This window comes from Cervus canadensis, chromosome 17 (assembly GCF_019320065.1).
Source record: "Cervus canadensis isolate Bull #8, Minnesota chromosome 17, ASM1932006v1, whole genome shotgun sequence".
In the NCBI taxonomy this organism is placed as follows: domain Eukaryota; kingdom Metazoa; phylum Chordata; class Mammalia; order Artiodactyla; family Cervidae; genus Cervus; species Cervus canadensis.
The window spans coordinates 47,635,862-47,654,712 of record NC_057402.1 but is presented as its reverse complement, the minus strand read 5'-3'; the positions used below and the strand labels follow the sequence as shown (position 1 = coordinate 47,654,712).

The window sequence follows — 18,851 nt, the reverse complement described above, 5'->3', positions numbered from 1 at the left end:
CACCAGCTGGGCCCAGAGACCCAGGGTCTCTGCTTCAAGAGTCACACCCACTGGAAATTACTGACCTCCAGAGATTTTTTATTTTAACTTAAATGGGAGACACACTGTACACAAAGAAAGAGGCAATGCCTAGTTATACACCCCCATCCCCAAACCCATCACACATACACCAGGGGCACAGACACGTTTTGGCAACGAGGCCCCTCCAGAGGCCCAGGGTGTGAACAGCTGCACAGAGGGCTGTGTGCTATGGAGTCAGCACCTTAGGAGGTGGGAGGGGGTGGTGGGCAGAGAAGGAAGGAGTCTCAGGTCCTGATGGGTCAGAAGAAGGAAAATGGGGAGAGGTGGTCAGGACACAGGAGATGAGAAAACCAAGGATGACCAGAAAAGGGGCAAAAAACAGGAAATGTAAAAAATATGAGAGAAGCAAGAGAAAAGCAAAACAGGACGTGTGCAATCAAAGAAAATAGGAAGGAGATAGAGCAGAAGGTGGGAAGGAAGTGGGAAAGGGAGTGAGATGAATGCAGAAGGATGTGAGAAGGGAGAGAGGAGAGTCAGAAAGAGGACATCAGAGCTTGGTAATGAACTTCAGGTGAGACAAGGGAGGAACTGGGAGCCCTTGGGCAAAGCCTCAGCTGCCGTTAAAATTCAGGCGGGCAGAGAACACCAGGTCAGTCACATAAATCAGCAGGTTGATGGCTGTCAAACTAACCACAGCCAGTTGTTGGTCCCAGGTGCACACAGAGGTGGGGAGTCCACTGCTGCAGTTCACATCACTGGACCGCTGGGGCTGCCTGTTCAACTCTTCGTTGAACTGGTAGAGTGGCCAGAGGAGCAGAGCAGTGGTGTAGAGGAGGACGGAAAGCAGGGTCAGCACAAGCTGGAAAATGGAGAAGGGGATGGACAGCCTGTTGTCGCATTTGCCCAGGTTCAGCAGGATGGCCACGGATGACAAGATGAAGCAAATGGAGTACACGGCCACACACCACTCCAGGGCCGGCTGGTGCAGGTACAGGGAGGTGTTGCTGAGGAAGACAAAGATGACACAGGCCACGATGGTCTCCAGCCCCTTAAGAAGGCCTGGCACAGTGGCCATATAGCCTGTGATTATGTTGGGCTGGGCCCTAGTCCAGGTCACATCCATGGCATAAGCCACAAAGGCGATGCAGGAGAATGCAGTGGAGATGATGGTGCGGTCCCAGTCGTGGCTGTTGGACAAGAGCTGAACGTAGATGATGGGGTAGATGATGGAGGCCGAGAGGCAGAGGAGGGCGGAGTAGCAGTTGCAGGTGATGAGAAAATTGTCCCAGGAGAACGGGAAGTGGCCCTCCAGCCCACATAACTCAACTATGAGGATGAGTAGGGTCAGGACGAAGCAGAAGCACCAGATGAACATGGACCAGTTACCTATGGCCCCCTTCCAGGTGCCCACGCTGGCCCCCAGAGAGAAGGCCATGCAGGTGGAGAACAGCTGCAGCTGTCGGAGGCAGCAGCCCATAATGGTCGGGGAGCCCGGGGCCTGAGGACGATCATGTGGTAGTCGTTCTGGTCTTACTGGTCACCGGTATGGCAGAGGTCTTCGCTGAGGATCCACCCGAGAAAGGTCCAGGCCTGGAGGGGGATTAAGTCAGATGCCAGGGAAAGGCTCAGGGCCCTGTGACGGCTGAGGCTCAGGATCTGTGGAGTTGGAATCAATGGCTCAGACACTCGGGTAACAGCACAGCTGCCCCCGAATGGTTCTCCTTCACCCATCACCCTTGACCTTGTCATGAAACTTGTCTTATCCCAAAGCTCACAGCTGGGTTGGGTCTGGCATCAGACCATGAACACTTCTTCACCTCTTTCTGCTGCGTGCCATTATCTATGGAGACACAGGGTAGCCTGACCCTTATCTGCGACTCCAACCTTTCAAAGTTCTGAAAATTGAACAAGAATTAAGAAAAAAAAAATTGTTTGGTAACAAAGTTTGAACTGAACAGACCCAGACCATTTATAGCCTTTATTTCATGTAGTGTGAATGTTCAAAATTCAGTTGCAGAAACACTAATGTGTTTGATTACAAGGTGTTTCAGACCCCAGTGGGGTATTATGTCATGTAGGATAGATGCACCATGTTACATAAATGAAGCTGAAAAATTCGGAGTCGTGGAGCATATCTGACCCACATGGTTTCAGAAAAGGGACTGTGGATTGTAGTGCTAACCCCTTTTACAGATGAGAAAACTAAGGTTGGGGGGAATTAAGTTCTTCCCAAAGGTGGCACTGGAGAAGGAAATGGCAACCCACTCCAGTATTCTTGCCTGGAAAATCCCATGTACAAAGGCCTGGTAAGATACAATCCGTGGGGCTGCCAAGAGTCAGACACAACTGAGCACACTCACATACTAAGGTTGCATGACTAGGAAATGGGAACCCAAATAACAATGCCAAAGCTGCAGGTTTGAAGGCTTTGCTCTATAGCCCACATGTCAAAAGGGCCCATGGGTGGGAGCCCAGGACCAAAGCTCAAGGCTCTGGGACCCAGGACACACTTTCAAGGCCACGGCCTCCTTCCACAGCAACACGGGTCCCAGTCTTTCCTCCTTGCAGCTATCACTAGAAGGAGCTGCCACCTGAGGGGACACAGCCCCACCCGGAGAAGGGCAGCTTCAGGGGTGAACAGGGAGGAGCCATGGGGTGAGAGCAAGGCCGTGGGGACAGGATGACATGGGAAGTAAGGACTGTTCTGAATCCCCTCCCCCAAGTTTTACCTTAATATGTGACTCTTGCACATTGGGGAAGGGAGACCCCAATCCAGCATGACTCCAAGGCAAAGGATCATGGAGGAACCATAGAATAAATTAACATGTTTGGCTCTTCAGCTCCAAAGCTGCCATCCAGGTGGAATTCTGGAAAGATCTAGGAAGCAGTCCTACCTGAGCAGGATTTTCCTGGCCTGGGAGACTGGTGAGCAGCTTCCAAGCTGGGAACCAAGGGATTGGAAATGAACAAGGATGCTGTGTCTGATGCTGAATAGAGCCTTTCAGGGCATCCCAGGGAGTGGGTGGGGATGGGTGGATGATGAGCCCCCTTTTAAAGGCAAAAGCTGAAAGAAGAGGCACCTGCTGGACTTCTGGGAGGAGACGGCCCTGAGGATGCACCTGGGATTGTGGCGGGGCTGGGGGGGGGGAAGAGTGGAGATGACTGGGGGGGAATTCTTGGGTCCCAGTGGCCCTGAGGCAGCCCAGTAGGTGTCTTCTGACCCAGAAGGGATGAAGGCATGGAGCCAACCTTCCCCATGGAGGAGAGGCCTGGAGTGGAACTGAAGAAGCCCCATGAAAGCCTCAACACGTCTGAAATGCTATGAATTGTGAGCCCCGAGAAGTGTCCCTGGACAGTGACATGCCATCTTCACCATCTCTCCTTACAGCCCAGTGTTTGGCTCCTTTGTGTCGCCACGGAGTCCCTCTGAGCATCGCACATTCTGGGGAAATCCTTACAGATGTGACAGAGCCAGCCTGGCCTCTGGGAGCCAGAGCGGTGTTAAGGACTCAGGCCAGAGATATTACTCAAACAAACCAACAATCTCGGGGGCAGAATAGCAGCAATTATTTAAGTATTCTTGGAAACGCCAAAATTTTCTTTCTTCTAGTTTGTACTAATTTTTTCCTCTGGGCTGCAGAACAAGACTTGCATTGTCAGCACAACAGCACCAACTCCCTCATTCCACCCTCCCTTCCCCAAGACACACCACAGACACACACACACACACACACACACAGACACACACACACACACACGCTCAGAAGAGAAACCCATGAGGCAGAGGCTTCTGTGAGTTCATAGAAAGCTCATGACCCAGGGAACTGGAGCCCATCCTCTGTGACCCCTGGTCAGTGTGGTGGAACCTAGCTCCCCTGCGAGATGCAGCAGGTGGAGGAACCGAGGTTGGCGGAGGTGGAGGGTGTTGGGGACAACAGCTGGAGAAAAGGGTCCTCCTCAAACAGTTCAGAGCCCTGGAGAAGCCGCCCAGCATATTTAACTACAGCTTCTTTGCCCACAGTGGAAGCAGAGATCCACTTGATCTCCTCAGACAGTAGGTGGCGCTCTTGTATCTGGTACTCAGCACGTGGACACACTCCCACCCCTACCTGAGGCCTGACACTCAGGTGCCTTTCCCATAAGGGCCCCTGAGGACCAGTAGCTAGAACCAGCTTCTCCAGGAACAGCAGCCTCCCTCCTGTCTCCATCACCAATCACATTAGTGAGGGCCTCAGTGACTGTCAAAACATCACCAGGCTCTTACCGGGGTCTCCAGTGACGCCACTTCCTCTGCCCCGCTCCCCATTTTCCAGTAATTTTGCCCAGAGCATGCAAGCTAATTGAAACAAGACACGGACTTTTGTGCTAAAGCAGCCTTCACCAGAGAGGCAAGGGCGGCTTCTGGAAAATGTTAATGCTTTCCTGTTGGATGCAAATCCTGCTTGGAACTTAGCTTCAAAAGAAACCTCATCTGTAAAATGAAGGGGTTGGACAATCCCGAAGAGCCATGCTGGCTCTGAGAGTTTATGCTACTGTGAAAAAAATTCCAACTGAGCCCTGGGTCGGGGAGCCAAGGGCTACTTCTGGTTGGCAATGGTGTTGTCACAAAGTGGTTGCGAATCAGTTTTTATTTTAGGCCCTGCAGCTGATAAGTTAATTTCTGTTTTGTGGGCCATACTCTGAATAATTCCATGAAAATCTCTCCACTGACATCACCAACCACCAGATAAGAGGTCACCAATGTGCAAACCTCAGGCTGAGTCACTTTTCGAAGACTTGGCTCCAGGTAGAAAAAATGGTTGCTTATGATTGGGACCCCTCGTTGCCATGGAAACCAAGTTTCTCCCTCTCTATCCATCTTCAGGAGATGTGAGCTTCAGAGGGTTTCCCACCTACCCATGCTCAGAATCGAACTTAAGAAGTCCAATCTTGGGTAGGCAAATCTATCAGATATTGAAGACAGACAAAAGTTCTGTGCTCTGGACAGTCGGACAACCTGAATTTGGGAGGTGTGCACTTCACTGCCATATAATTTTGGCTTGGAGGTTTATTGTTTGTTTGGTTAATTATTTCTTATGGAATTTCTCCACATAGGTCCAGTCTTCCTGAGACTTCCTAAGTTCTTTATTTGGAAAAGAAAAAAGATCCCCCCCCCAAAAAAAAAATCCTTTAATAAGGAAAGAGAGAGAGAAAAGAGGTTTATAATCATTTCAGCTGGGAGACCCAAACCACTGAGTAGAGAAATGTGTTTAGAGAAGATCAGTAGGTATGAGATGAACCACAGCTAAGACCAGCAGACAATTTCTAAATCGACAAAGCAAAGAGCTTTCTCTTTACTCCACTTCGAAATTCTTTGGGATCCTGGAACCTCCACACTGAAAGAAGTCTGAGAAGTCACCTGGTGTAACTACCCAGCTTACGGCAATCTGTGTTCCTCCATCCTTGGCAATTGTCAGCCTACTCTTTGCTTCCCTGGGCAGTCAATTCTATATTCTTATAACTTGGCTGAAAAAAAACAAACCTCCTGAGGTTCTTAGAATGAGCTGAAATCAGCCTCCCTGTTCCTCCCATTCACCAGTCACAGGTTTGTTCTCAGGAGGACCATGCAGAGAAAAAAGTACAAACTCTAGTCCCAGTGAGCTTGGACAGCACTGTTGGCAGCAGGTGCCATGTCATCTTCTCTTCTGGATGAATACCCTTCGTTCTTTTCATCGCTCCTCATTTTCAGGCATTTCCAGACCCTTCACCCTCCTGGCCACCTGCCTCTGGATGCTTTCCAAACGGTCAGCTTCCCTTTCACACTGTAACTGGGATTCTGTGCTGATGATCCGGATTGTGAGTTGATGGACTGATGGATGTAGAAAGTGAAAGTCGCTCAGTTGTGTCCGGCTCTTTGTGATCCCACAGACTATACAGCTCATGGAATTTTGCAGGCCAGGATACTGGAGTGGGTGCCCTTTCCCTTCTCCAGGGATCTTTCCAACACAGGGATCAAACCCAGGTCTCCCACATTGCAGGCGGATTCTTTACCAGCTGAGCCACAAGGGAAGCCCAAGAATACTGACATGGATAGCCTATCCCTTCTCCAGTGGATCTTCCTGACCCAGGAATCAAACCAAGGTCTCCTGCATTGCTGGTAGATTCTTTACCAACTGAGCTATCAGGGAAGAAACAAGCTCAAACCTGAAACTGCGAAGCCACATAGGGGTGGCTCACCAGAAACTGGCTACAGGGACATGTCCTGTCATCAAGGACATCTTTGAGTTGCTGGCAAACACTGTGGCATGTTGTCTACCATGAGAACCACATGCTGAAGTGAAAGTGTTAGTCACTCAGTTGTGTCCAATTCTTTGCAACCTCACGGACTGTGGCCTACCCAAGAATCCATGTAGATTCTCCAGGCAAGAATACTGGAGTGAGTTGCTATGCCCTCCTACAGGGGAATCTTCCCAACCCATGGGTTGAACCCAGGTCTCCCACATTGCAGACAGATTCTTTACCGTCTGAGCCACCAGGGAAGCCCCAACCACATGCTACGCATCCTTAAGTGTCTCTAGAGAATCAGAGTATAGTTGGAAGTGATTCCTTTTTCCTTCAGTGAATGCTTAGTATCAACCTTTTAAGATTCTATCTCTGATCATAGAAGAAAGGTTTTGGAGCCATGATAATAGATGGTCCAGTCTCTAAGCTCAAGGAGATTCACTGGGATAATCTATAGAAGCTTAATTGGTCCAGGTGTGCTAGCTCTAAACAACTTTGGAAGAATTCTGCTTGTGATTTTAATAAAAAGCTTAGTCATAGAAAATCATAGATGATTGGAGATGGAAGCACTCTCAGAAAGCTTGAATTGATGTCCCTTGGTTTATAGAAGTGCAAACTGAGCTCCAGAATTTTTAACTCATCCACCTAGCCATCCATCCTTTCATCCATCGACACAACAAATGTATTTATTTAGCAGCCACAAATTGCAAGTAATATATTTGCGGAGAGTCCAAAGTGAACAGTAATACCAGATAAGGGGTAGGAAGTAACTTCGTTGGTGTATGGATAAAAAGCTCTCATTGAATGATCTGGCCAACATAATCTGGTTGGTTGACAGACATCAAAGCCAGGACTTGAAACCAGGTCTTCTGCTGTCTGGCACAGGGCTTTTCCCAAAGCACATGCTTTCGCTAGTAAATGACTGATGGTAGGCAATAGAGCATCTATCTGCTCTATATCAGGGAACCTTGTCCTGATGGAACACTATTTAGACATTACAGACAATACATCTGTAATTGGTAAATGTGCTGGTTGCACAGATATAGTGCTTCACCACTGAAAAGCATGATGCAGAAGATAAACATCATTTCTGTCCATCTTCCAGAAGTATAGACAGTGTCTCCTTAACTCCTTCATTCATGACTCCTCCTTGCCAACAGTTTACCAAAACTCTCTCCCAGGATCCACCAGAGAGCAAATCCAACTTGTTTACTTTAACTTTCCTGCTCTTTGAGCTCCATGAGATAGGATGCTATTGGCTTTCCTGAACATCCTCCTTCCTTGGTTCCCATATCCTCCCTCTCCACTGCCCACTTGGTGACACTATCCCTTGTCAGGCCCTTAACCATGAACATTATCAGGAATATTACCTTGTACATTATAGCTTCTGGATAAATATATTTGTTGAGTGGATGGATGGTTGGATGGATGGATGGATGGATTGCTTGGTGAATGAATGGCAAATTCTGGAGCCCAGTTTGCCCATTTATAAACCAAAGGATATTAAGTCAAGCTTCCGAGGTCCTTATTCTTCATATTTTGCCATAATGTCTCTCTTTTGAGGACTGAGTCATTCACAGACTATCAGCTATCATCTCTATGTATGAAGTTTCCAAATCTACATCCCCACCTTGACGAAAACCCCTTGTTCCACTTGGCTTCTGTTCTGCTGCTTCAAACCCAACAGATCTCTGATCAAGCCATCCTTGCCTGATCCCCACTCTGCAAGCTGAACATGCATCTCTTTTCCACAACCCTGACCAGCAGCCCTCCCTTTCAGACTCATTCTCTTAGTCCATCAGGCTCAAAACATTGAGATGAAATTCAGTTTTTCTCTCTTAAATAAATGAGTCATCTACATAAAGTCATTAGAGATTTCTCTCTCAGATAAGCTTAATTTTATCCATCCATCTATCTGTGAATCCACCCTTCATCCTTTGAGAACATCCCAGCTTTCTCTGGGATGACTACGTTGTGTGTCAGATAAGCCAGATCCCTCTCCTGCAAGTTCAGGGGGATGTCACTTCTCAGCTAGAGTTGGGGGTATATGCATCTCTCAGGCATTTGAGCCATGCCCAGCCAGATGCTTCCCTCACCTTCTTTTCACCCTTGAGTACAAGTCCAAGACTGAGAGCATGTGCAGGCCCACTGAGATGCCTCCCCATCAGGAGGTCTTGCTGGAGAGCAAATGGCCCTCTTGCTCCTCTGGGAAGGGAAGCTCTCCAGGGGCTCAATGGGCCAGAACCTGAAATCAGACCCTGTTTTAGATTGGCATCTGAGAGTTCAGGGCTCCCCAGGGCTGAGCTGTCACCCCTCCAGCGCAGCCCACTCCCAGCTCCCTCCCTCCTTAGCCTCGCTGCCTCACTCCCCAACTTCCGCTCCTGACACCAGCATCCAGCCCTGCTCTACGACTGTCTGCAGAGAGAGGGAGGGATGAGGGGGGCTGTATACTAGTTAAACATCTTTGTTTATAATTTCATTTTATTTATTTATTTTTGGCTGTGCTGGCTCTTCGTTGCTGCAAGGATTTTTCTCTACTTGCAGCAAGCACGGGCTACTCTCTAGGTGTGGTGCACAGGCTTCCCATTGCGATGGCTTCTCTTGTGGAGGATAGGCTTTAGGCACGCGGGCTTCAGTGGCTGCAGCACTGGGGCTCACCAGTTGCGGTTCCTGGGCTCTAAAATACAGGCTCAATAGTTGTGGTGCATGCGCTTACCTGCTCTGCAGCATGTGGGATCTTCCTGGATCAGGAATTGAACCCATGTCTCCTGCAGTGGCAGCTGGATTCTTATCCACTGAGCCACCGGGGAAGCCCCAGTCAAACATCTTTAATGTGGAGGCAAATGTCCAGGAGAAACCCCCTTTGGGGAGTGTTGCAGCACACAGAATGGCTAGCATCCAGGCATGACCTCCCATGTATTCGTGTAAAGATATTTCCAGTCTGATTGCAGTATACCTGCATCCAGATTTCCAGACTGACAGAAAATTGGAGGTCTGAGGGGCTTCAGTGACCAATCAATGCAATCCTTCCCCTGTGCAGATGAGAAGACCAAGGCTCAGTGACCTCCCATGGTCATTCAGTGAGGCAGAGACAGAGCTGGAACTAGAAGACAGAGGGCCAGTGTGACAGGATAGTGACAGCGAGCCACCCACTCACTGAGATAGACCCCACGGCAGCTGGGGGTTCTGGGCTCTCCTCCTTAAACTTTGAGTAAGATAGCTTCTGCTGGTGGAGCCAGGTGGGTGGTGTGAGCCCAGAATGGCAGTAGAGAACTGGGGTGGGGGTCTGAGCGGGGTGGGGAGCACGTCCAGTGAGAGAGAGCCCATGCTTGGCCTGGGAGCCTAGCACAGTAAGAGAGGCAGATGGAGAATGGCCCCACAAGGATTTGAACTTCATCTTCCCCGCCAGGAGCCTGATCACCTGGGAAGCCAGTCAGTTTTACAGAAGGACCCCTCCCTGGCCTCTCTGCCCGCTCACAGGGACGGCTGGCCAGGAGGCAGTCCTTCCACCCACGGCTCCCATGGCTGCCTGGGACTTGGGCCTCCTGCCCGCTCACCTCAACCCTCACATCCAGACGTGCTCAGGAGGCAGGCTGTCTCTGCCAAGGGCCCTCAGAGGTCCAGACGATCTTGATCCACTTCCAGGGACTGAGTCTCCCAGTGTACCGAAAAATAGAAAGATGCCAAACAGGGCTCCAAAAATTGAGGTGTGTTTAAAGCATTTCCTGTGAACAAATTAACACTCTTCACACACACACACACACCCCAAAATAATGCAACATAATTGTGCTATTCACAAAATAATCATAGAAATTTTATACAAACATTCAGAGCCCACCCCAACCCCCAACTTGGCAACATGGCCTAGCAGTGAACACGGATTTAAAGTTGTTTGGTGAAGGTCGGCCTCAGCAGCTCTCTATGACTGCATGTGTGAAACTTCTCTCAACGTGAGTTACATCTCAAGTCGAGACAGGGACCAAATGGCTCTTGTGTCCCAGGCCCTCTCCTTCGGTCAGCTCCACACCTCGGTGTGCAGTTGAGGGACCGAACCTGAGGGTGACAGGGCCCCGCGGGGACTGGGCCTGACCTGGCGGCCTCCACACCCACACCCAGCCCCAAGCCCGTACCTCAGGGAGAAAGGGAGGGAAGCCAGGCCGCCCCCAGGGACAGCACAGGAGCCTGGGCTGCCGGTGGGCCGCCAGGCCCGGCTGAATGAAGCCTTTTCATAGCACACCACCCAGGAGGGGGGTGTGATCCCTCCCCAGCCACACAGAAGCCTCTCAACCCAGGCAGTACAGTGCCCTGTTCACACAGCTCAGGAAACAAAATAAATATATTCTCCCCTGAAGACCCCACAATGGGGCTTTTTCACGGCAGAGAATCAGAAACAGCCCTCCCTCTTTCCACCCAGCTGAAAGGCTACTGGTCCCCATAGCCTTTGCCTGACCCTTTCTAGACTAGCCAGGCTTCCCTGGTGGCTCAGATGGTAAAGAATTTACCTGCAATACAGGAGATCCAGGTTTAAACCCTGGGTAAGGAAGATCTGGAGAAGGGAATGGTTACCCACTCCAGTATTCTTGCCTGGAGAATCCCATGGACAGAGGAGCCTGGCAGGCTACAGTCCATGGGGTCACAAAGAGTTGGACACCTCTGAGCAACTAACACTTTCTAGACTCAGGTCCACCTGGCCCAGCCCCGGCCTGTCTTCCTACTTTCTGGTCAAGTCCTTGTATGGTCAAGTGACCTCCTGGGTAGGTATTGGGCACAGTCTGCAAGAATTTGGAGAAAGGAAGGAGATAGAACCCAAGGCTTATTGATTTTCTACTAAGTGTCAGGAAAGTGAGGGACTCAGTGAAGACACCACTTCTGGATGGACTAAAGCCATCTGCAGATTAGACGGCACTGGGCAAGGCTCGGGGCAGCCGCCAAGATTACTCTTGAGATTCCTGGTCAGTCATGCAAAGCTCCAGGCCAAACTGCATAGCTGGAGGAACAACCAAATGCTCATTGATCCCTCCATCGCACCCACCCTGAACTATCCCATGCCCCCATGTCCAAGTGGGGGCTTGCTTTCAGAGGGATGTCAACCAGTCCCAAGAAGGCTTCTCTGGTACTTTGCCCCACTGCCCAGTCACAGCCAAACCAAATCATCTATGAATCCCCAACATGCTTACCTACCCTGGATGGTGTACTTCCCTCTGTCTGGAATGTCATCTTCCTCTCTACTCTACTCTCTCTAATATCATGGGGGATAGTAAAAAACAAATAGGTAATATTCAGTGAGTGCTGACTCCGGGCCAAGCACGTATTGGAACTCAAGCATCACCTCTTACAGGAAGCTTTCCCTGACTTCACTCAGCATTGAGACCATCTGTCTAAGATTCTCTCTCTGACTAGATGAGGAGGGCCTAGAGGTCATGGCCTTGCACCCCATCTCTGAGTACCTGGGTTCCTTCCCAGAGATGACCCCTAAAGGTTGGGTGAATGTGGTTGCCTTTACTTTCCCCACCAATACAGTTGCTTATAGAGCACCTTGAACTAGTGTAAGCCCTGAGCCACAAAGACTAATGGTTACAGTCTTGGAGTCAGCATCCCAGCTGTTAGGCCTGGGCCAATTCAACCATCTAAGCTTTTCTTTTCTTTTCTTTTTTATTTATTTGCATTTGTTGTTGTTTTTAGCTTTTCATTTCAAGCACAGCAAGTTGGTTAATGATATCCTTTAGCTCAAAATATATGATCACCATTAGTAAGTGCAAAGCCCTTTCTTATTTCTTTTTATAGCTTTAATTGACATAGAATATTTAAAGTGTGCAATTTGATGAGTTTTGGCATATTCATACACTTGAAGAAGCCATCACCATAACCCAGGTAGTGAACAAATCCATCACCCCCATGCCCTCTGGTCATCCCTCGCCCCACCACCGCCCTCCTCCTATCCCCCACTCTGGGGGCAACCACTCATCTGCTTTCTGTCACTACAGATTAGTTTGTGTTTCCTAGAAATGTATATAAATGGAATCATACTGTCTGGACTCTTTCATTCTGTGTAATTATTTTGTAAGCCATCCATACTGTTTTGTGTATGATGGTTTTTCCTCTTTAATTGCTGAGAAGCAGCCTACTGTACAGTTATAGTACAATTTGCATAACCATTTATCTGTTGATGGGATGGACATTGGAGTGGTTCCCAATTTGGGGCTATTACAAATAACGTGAACATGTATGTAGAAAACTTTGTGTAAACATATACTTTCATTTCTCTCTCAAAGTATAATGACTGGGTCATATTTTATTTTTCTTCTTCATTCCCAACCTTTACTCTCCCTCTCCTTTAAGCACCCACTCTGATATTTAACGTAGTCCCTGAACTATGAACAAATTCTCATAAAATGAGCAGAACTGTTGTGTATGTGGTGGGCAGTGGGGGGTTAGCTTACATACCTTGCTGTAAATCTAGTTGTTTCTTACCTTTTCACTTGATCTTATTTTGGGAGCTCCACTATGTATACTCTGCAATTAGAAGTTTGTTATTTCTAATCACTGTGTAGCATTCATAGTGTGTCCCCATCACTTTACTTATCCTTCCCTTTAAAAGAAATATTTATTTGGCTGCACTGGGTCTTAGAAGCAGCACACCAATCTTCATTGCTTCATTCGGGCTCTCAGTTGTGGTATGGACTGCCAGGGAATTCCAGAGCATCTTTTCAATTACTTGTTAGCTCTTAGGATTTCTTATTCTGTGAATTACCAGTTTGCATTCTTTGCCTATCAAACTTTGTACTTCCTAGCTTTTCCTTACTGATAGGCAGGAGTTCTTTGTTTTGCTTTATTTGTATTGAGATATGACAGCATATTAAAAAGCAGAGACATTACTTTGCCAACAAAGGTCCATATAGTCAAAGCTATGATTTTTTCAGTAGTCATGTATGGGTATAAGAGTTGGACCATAAAGAAGGCTGAGCGACAAAGAATTGATGCTTTTGAACTGTGGTGTTGGAGAAGACTCTTGAGAGTCCCTTGGACTGCAAGGAGATCCAACTGGTCAATCCTAAAGGAAATCAGTCCTGAATATTCATTGGAAGGACTGATACTGAAGCTGAAGCTACAATACTTTGGCCACCTGATGCGAAGAGCCAGCACATTGGAAAAGACCATGATGCTGGGAAAGATTGAGGGCAGGAGGAGAAGGGGACGACAGAGGACAAGATGGTTGGATGGCATCACCGATCCAATGGACATGAGTTTGAGCAAGCTCTGGGAGATAGTGAAGGACAGGGAAGTCTGTCGTGCTGCAGTCCATGGGGTTTCAGATTCAGACATGACTGAGTGACTGAACAACAATAACTTCCAAAAAGTAAAGTGCACAGATATTTAATGTGGAACTTGGTTAGTTTCTGCACATGTTTACACTGGTGTAACCATTGCCCAGATCAAGATTTAGAGCATGTCCAGCCCTCACAAAGTTCCTTGTGTCCCTCTAGTCAGTAACCTCTTAAGGTAGACACTATTCTGACCTTTATCACCTTAAATTAGCCCTGAAACTTCATGTAAATGGAATTAAACAGCATGCACTTTTTCACCAACTATTATCTGTGAGATCCATCTGTGTTGCTGTCTGCAGCATTAGGTCATTCTTTTTAATTGCTGCATAATATTCCGTCATGTGCCTAAACCATACAGAATTCACCCTTTTTCTTATTGCTGGACATTTAGGTTATTTCCAATTTGGAGCTATTGTATATGAATAAAGCTTCTATTTATTTATTTGGCTGTTCCAGGTCTTAGTTGTGGCACACAGGATCCTTCACTTCAGTACACAGATTCTCTAGTTGTGACTCAGGGGCCTAGGTGCTCTGAGACATGTGGGACCCCAGCTCCCTGGATAGAACCCAAGTCCCCTACACGGCAAGATGGATTCCCAACCACTGGAACACCAGTGAAGTCCTGTGAATAAAACTTCTAGAAACATTCTTGAACATGCTTTTGGGTGTACATAAGTACCAAGTGCAGCTGGGAGTGGAATTGCTGCATCAGGTTTAGCTTTAACAGACACCGCCAAGCATTTTCTAAAATGTTTGTTCCAACTGACATGCCTGTCAATGGCGTTTGAAAATGCAAGTTGCTCCTCACCCCTGACATTGCTTGATACTTTCAGTCTTTTTAATTGTAGCCACTCCAGTGGGTTTTGTAAGTGAGGTCTGTATATCCTAAGAGATTCACTTCTTTGGGGTTATATACTGTGTTATAGATGTAATTTTACCCATCTATTATCTTAGTCTATCCTGTACAGTTGGTATCTGTCTTCTTATCTATAAATGAGGATAATACCACCTACCTTCAAAACCTGGCAAACAATAAATAGGTGCTCAATTCATGTTAGCACGCATTTCTGTCTTCACCCTTAGACTGGTGCACTTCCAGGGCAGTGCCTGGATCTTAATTTGTGTAGCAAACAGAGCCCAGCTCTGGGCCAGCAAGGATTGGTTTTTCAAAAAGTTTGTTGATTGACTAAATGACCAAGCCTCCCAGAAGCAATCTCCAGACTGCAATTCAAAGATCTAAGGGAGGAAATGATGGGCTGTGGCAGTGAAATTGGAGGAACATTTCCCTTTCAGGCATCTAGCGAGTGGGGGAGCCCCCTCCTCCAGGCATGGGGCCCGGGACCTAGCGAGGAGGGATGGGGGTGGGTGGGAGCCAGGGCTGAGAAGTGGTAGTTTTTCCTCTTTAGTGCTCGCTGCCCGGGTGGGCGGCGCGGAGCCGGCCAGCTGCCGTCTGCCCCTCTGCCCGTCCCTTTTTTCCAAAGGCTCTGCCCAGAGGAGCAGGAGGAGGAGTAGAAGGAGGCGGCGGCGGCGGCAGAGACCGAGGAGGAGGGCGCTAGTCTCGCCCGCGCGCGGCCGCGGGAGCCTCCCTCGGGGCCTCGCTGCCCTGGGCGGGCGCTGCTGGACCGCGCGAGCCGCCGCTGGCAGCCAGACGGAGGCGCCTCGCCGCCCCGTCGCTCAGCCACCTGGCTGCCGCCTTCCCCGCCGCCGCGCCGCCCCCTCCGCCCGTAGGGCAGCCCGCAGGCCAGGCGGGGCAGCCACATGGGCGCCGCCACCGCGGGCATCACCCTCCCCGGCAAACAGCACTTCTTAGCCGGAGGGTCCGCCAATCCTGCGCTCAACCCTTATAGGCTAGCACTAGAGTTTAGTCCATCTTTCCCCTTCCCCGCTAGGGCCTGAGGAAGGGGAGGGGAAGCAACTGGTCTAAGATCGCATGGTCAATTATGAACAGTCAGAACTAGGCTCAAACCCCAACTCCCTGTCCTGCCTTCCCTCTGCCCTGTGGCCAACACACAAGCATTTTACTCAAGTGTGCCTCCCAAATCCTCCTTGACTCGCCAAGCTGTCCCCCCACACACTCCCGCCACCCACCCAATCCCCTCTCTGTGTGTTACTTGGGGGTTGGCAACAGCCTTCACGGGTCTCCTGCCTTCCTTCTTGTCCCCCTAACATACCATCCTCCATCCAGCAGCCAAAGTGATCTTTAAGAACATGAATCTGATCACCACCCTGTTTTAAGCCCTGAGGTCTTCCAGCACAGGGGGGAATATAGATGAAAACCTACCACATCCCCACACCTCCACTCCTGCCCCCACAACTCCAGGCCCCTGGGTTTACTCCTCTGGACCCCTATGTTCAGTCAAGAGACTGAACCTGGGCTTCAACCTGCCAAGTTCATTTACACCGCAGGGTCTTTGAACTTGCTGTTCCCTCTTCCCCCAAACACTCCTTCCTTAGGGGTTCTTAACCAGGAGAGTCTATGGATTAAGGTCAATTTCAGTTTAATTGTTTTCCTGTGTAACCCTGTGTATATTGTTTTATATGTTTAAAAACATCGTTTGGGGAAGGGGTCCATCAGCTTCACCAGACTGTCCCAGCACCTGTGGCACAGAAGAGTTTAGAAACCCCTAGACCTTTGCAGAAAGGCAGAAAGTGAAGAGGAACTAAAGAGCCTCTTGATGAGGATGAAAGAGGAGAGTCAAAAAGCTGGCTTAAAACTCAACATTCAAAAAACTAAGATCATGGCATCTGGTCCCATCACCTCTTGGTAAACAGAAGGGGGAAAAGTGGAAGCAGTGACAGATTTTATATTCCTGGGCTCCAAAATCACTGCGGATGGTGACTGCAGCTATGAAATTAAAAGACACTTGCTCCTTGGAAGAAAAGCTATGACAAACCTAGACAGTATATTAAAAAGCAAAGACAGTACTTTGCCTACAAAGGTTCATATAGTCAAAGTTATGGTTTTTCCAGTAGTCATGTACAGATGTGAGAGTTGAATCATAAAGAAGACTGAACATGAAGAATTGATGCTTTTGAACTGTGATGCTGAAGAAGACTCTTGAGAGTTCCTTGGACTGCAAGGAGATCAAACCACTCAATCCTAAAGTAAATTAACTTGAATATTCACTGGAAGGACTGATGCTGAAACTGAAGCTCCAATACTTTGGCCACCTGATGCGAAGAGCCAAGTCATTGGAAAAGACCCTGATGCTAGGAAAGATTGAAGGCAAAAGGAGAAGAGGGCAGCAGAAGATGAGATGGTTGGATGGCATCACCGACTCAATGGACATGAATTTGAATAAACTCCGGGACATAGTGAAGGACAGGGAAGCCTGGCATGCTGCAGTCCATGGGGTCACAAAAAGTGGGACACAACTGAGTGACTAAACAACAGACCTTTGGATGTCTGGCTCCTCCTTGTCCTTCAAGTTCCAGGTCAAGGTCACCTCCTCAGGGAGGTCTTCCCTGGTTGTGTCAGCTAAGGTTGCCCCCTTCCTCATCTGATCATTACTTAGTACTGTATTTCCCAAAGTGTGGTCCTGGACCAATAGCATCATTCAGGAATTCATTCAAAATGCATGTTCTTCGGATCCGTCTCAGACCTAGTGAGTGAGAAACTCTGGGGAAGGGACCTAACACTCTATCTTTAAGAAGCCCTCACAGGTGATTCAGATGTTGGATCTTCAACTTGGACTACTGCTGGTCCAGCATGGCATCACAGTTTTCACCATCCACCCAAGGAAAGTTGGAACCTGGGGGCTTGAAAAGAGGAAGCAGAATGGGGGGCAAAGGTGGAAGAGGAGTTGGCTGGGTAATGAGACAGAACTCTACCAACCTATAACCCACAGAGGCCAAGCTGTCTTGGGGAAGGCACATGGCTTGACTTCAGCCAGAGTAGGGCTTGGCAAGCCTGACTTCTGTCTCGTGTTGGCTGGCCCAGGTCAGCATCGAGTTGGAGAAAAGGAGGGCCACATTTCTGTGTTTCATGGGTGACAGGAGAGGAGATTGCAGTCCCCTGGACACTCATACCTCTGCCCTGGTCTGAACATTAACCAGGATCCCTGAGGTCCCATTTGGAATCAGCCACAGTGGCTCCCCTCTCATACCAGCCTGGTCTCCTGGCCTCGGCTCCACTGGCCAGAGGAAGTTCCAGGGCGGTCCCAGGGCCCTCCCATCCGGAGCTGTTTCCTGTGCATCTTCCAGGAGGGCCAGATGTTCATGCAACCTGAGTCTGAGCCTTTCTTCAGACTGGAGAGCTGGTCCCTCTTTGCCAGTCCCTGGGAGCTGCCTGATGCTTCCTGCAGACCATCTAGGTGTGGCCTCTGGCTCTGGTGTTGAATAAGAAGGGTTACAGCCCTCTTCCCCTTGGCCACTAGTCTCTGGCCTTTGTGCAATTCCCAGGCCCTCGGGGAGGGAAACCAGACACTTTTAATTGACTTCCCCAATCTGATGATAGAGTATTGGGTATCAATAGACCGCAGGCGAGCTATTTTCATCCATGATTTCAGATGGCAGCCAAGGCCCAGGCTACCACCACCATCCTGCCACACCACCCCAGGGGATGAGCTCACCCCTGTTTGCTAGCGCAGCAGCATTTGCTGTGGCCAGCCAGTCTGATGCAGGACCTCCCAGGGAAAGTTCTAGGAAACGGGGGTGTAAGCAGTTACAGCAGTGGGCTGAACCAGGGCCTATTGGAGAATAGCTTGGAGTCAGGAGACCTGGGCATTCTCCCAGCTCAGCCTCTTCCAAGCCGCGGACAATGGATGGATGATTTGTCCAATCTATGCCTCAGTTTCCTCGCCTGCCAAGAGGAGGCTGAAGTAGGTGACAATTCTTGGCTCTGGAATTCTACAATGAAGCCTGAATGCTTTTTTTCCACCCTGTCTTATTTCAGAGTCCTGAACCTTGCTAGCTGTCATCAAGATAAGAATCACCAACTTAACAACACTCAGGGGGTCCTGGGTTTGGTTCTGACTTCCCCACTTGCATGCATGTCCTGAAACTTGGCCAGCTCTCCTAAGCACAGGATGGAGATGTCATCTCTAAAGTGTTTAGGGCACTTCACAGGCATATTATACACTCTGGGTCCAGTGTGAGCAAGCATAAATTGAGGAGGAGGTGATATGACCAGGATGCTTGTGGGCACTTCTCCTCACAGCCCCCTCATCCAACCCCTACACTCAGCCTTTCAGTCAGCGTGACCTGACTGATCCACATGCGCCCCTCCCCTACCAGTCCGTGACT

At 49.0% G+C, this 18,851-nt stretch overlaps 1 protein-coding gene across 35 annotated transcripts in view; it reads right to left on the bottom strand.

Annotated features, from left to right (window-relative positions):
- Positions 1-57: 57 nt before the first annotated feature.
- The window catches only part of LOC122455055 (myeloid-associated differentiation marker-like), a 114,497-nt gene continuing 95,703 nt past the window's right edge, over positions 58-18,851 (bottom strand). For 12 of the 35 annotated variants that reach the window (XM_043489853.1, XM_043489851.1, XM_043489861.1 and 9 more), the window contains 4 exons: positions 9,840-10,007; positions 8,999-9,385; positions 8,379-8,527; positions 58-1,916 (listed from right to left, as the gene is read on the bottom strand). In XM_043489853.1, coding sequence (XP_043345788.1) covers positions 632-1,498 — 867 coding nt within the window. In that variant the 5' untranslated portion in view covers positions 1,499-1,916; positions 8,379-8,527; positions 8,999-9,385; positions 9,840-10,007 and the 3' untranslated portion in view covers positions 58-631. Of the gene's footprint in view, positions 1,917-8,378; positions 8,960-8,998; positions 9,386-9,839; positions 10,008-10,412; positions 10,685-12,753; positions 12,772-18,851 lie in introns of those variants that run through there. The other 23 variants (XM_043489871.1, XM_043489869.1, XM_043489876.1 and 20 more) reach the window with 11 other exon arrangements.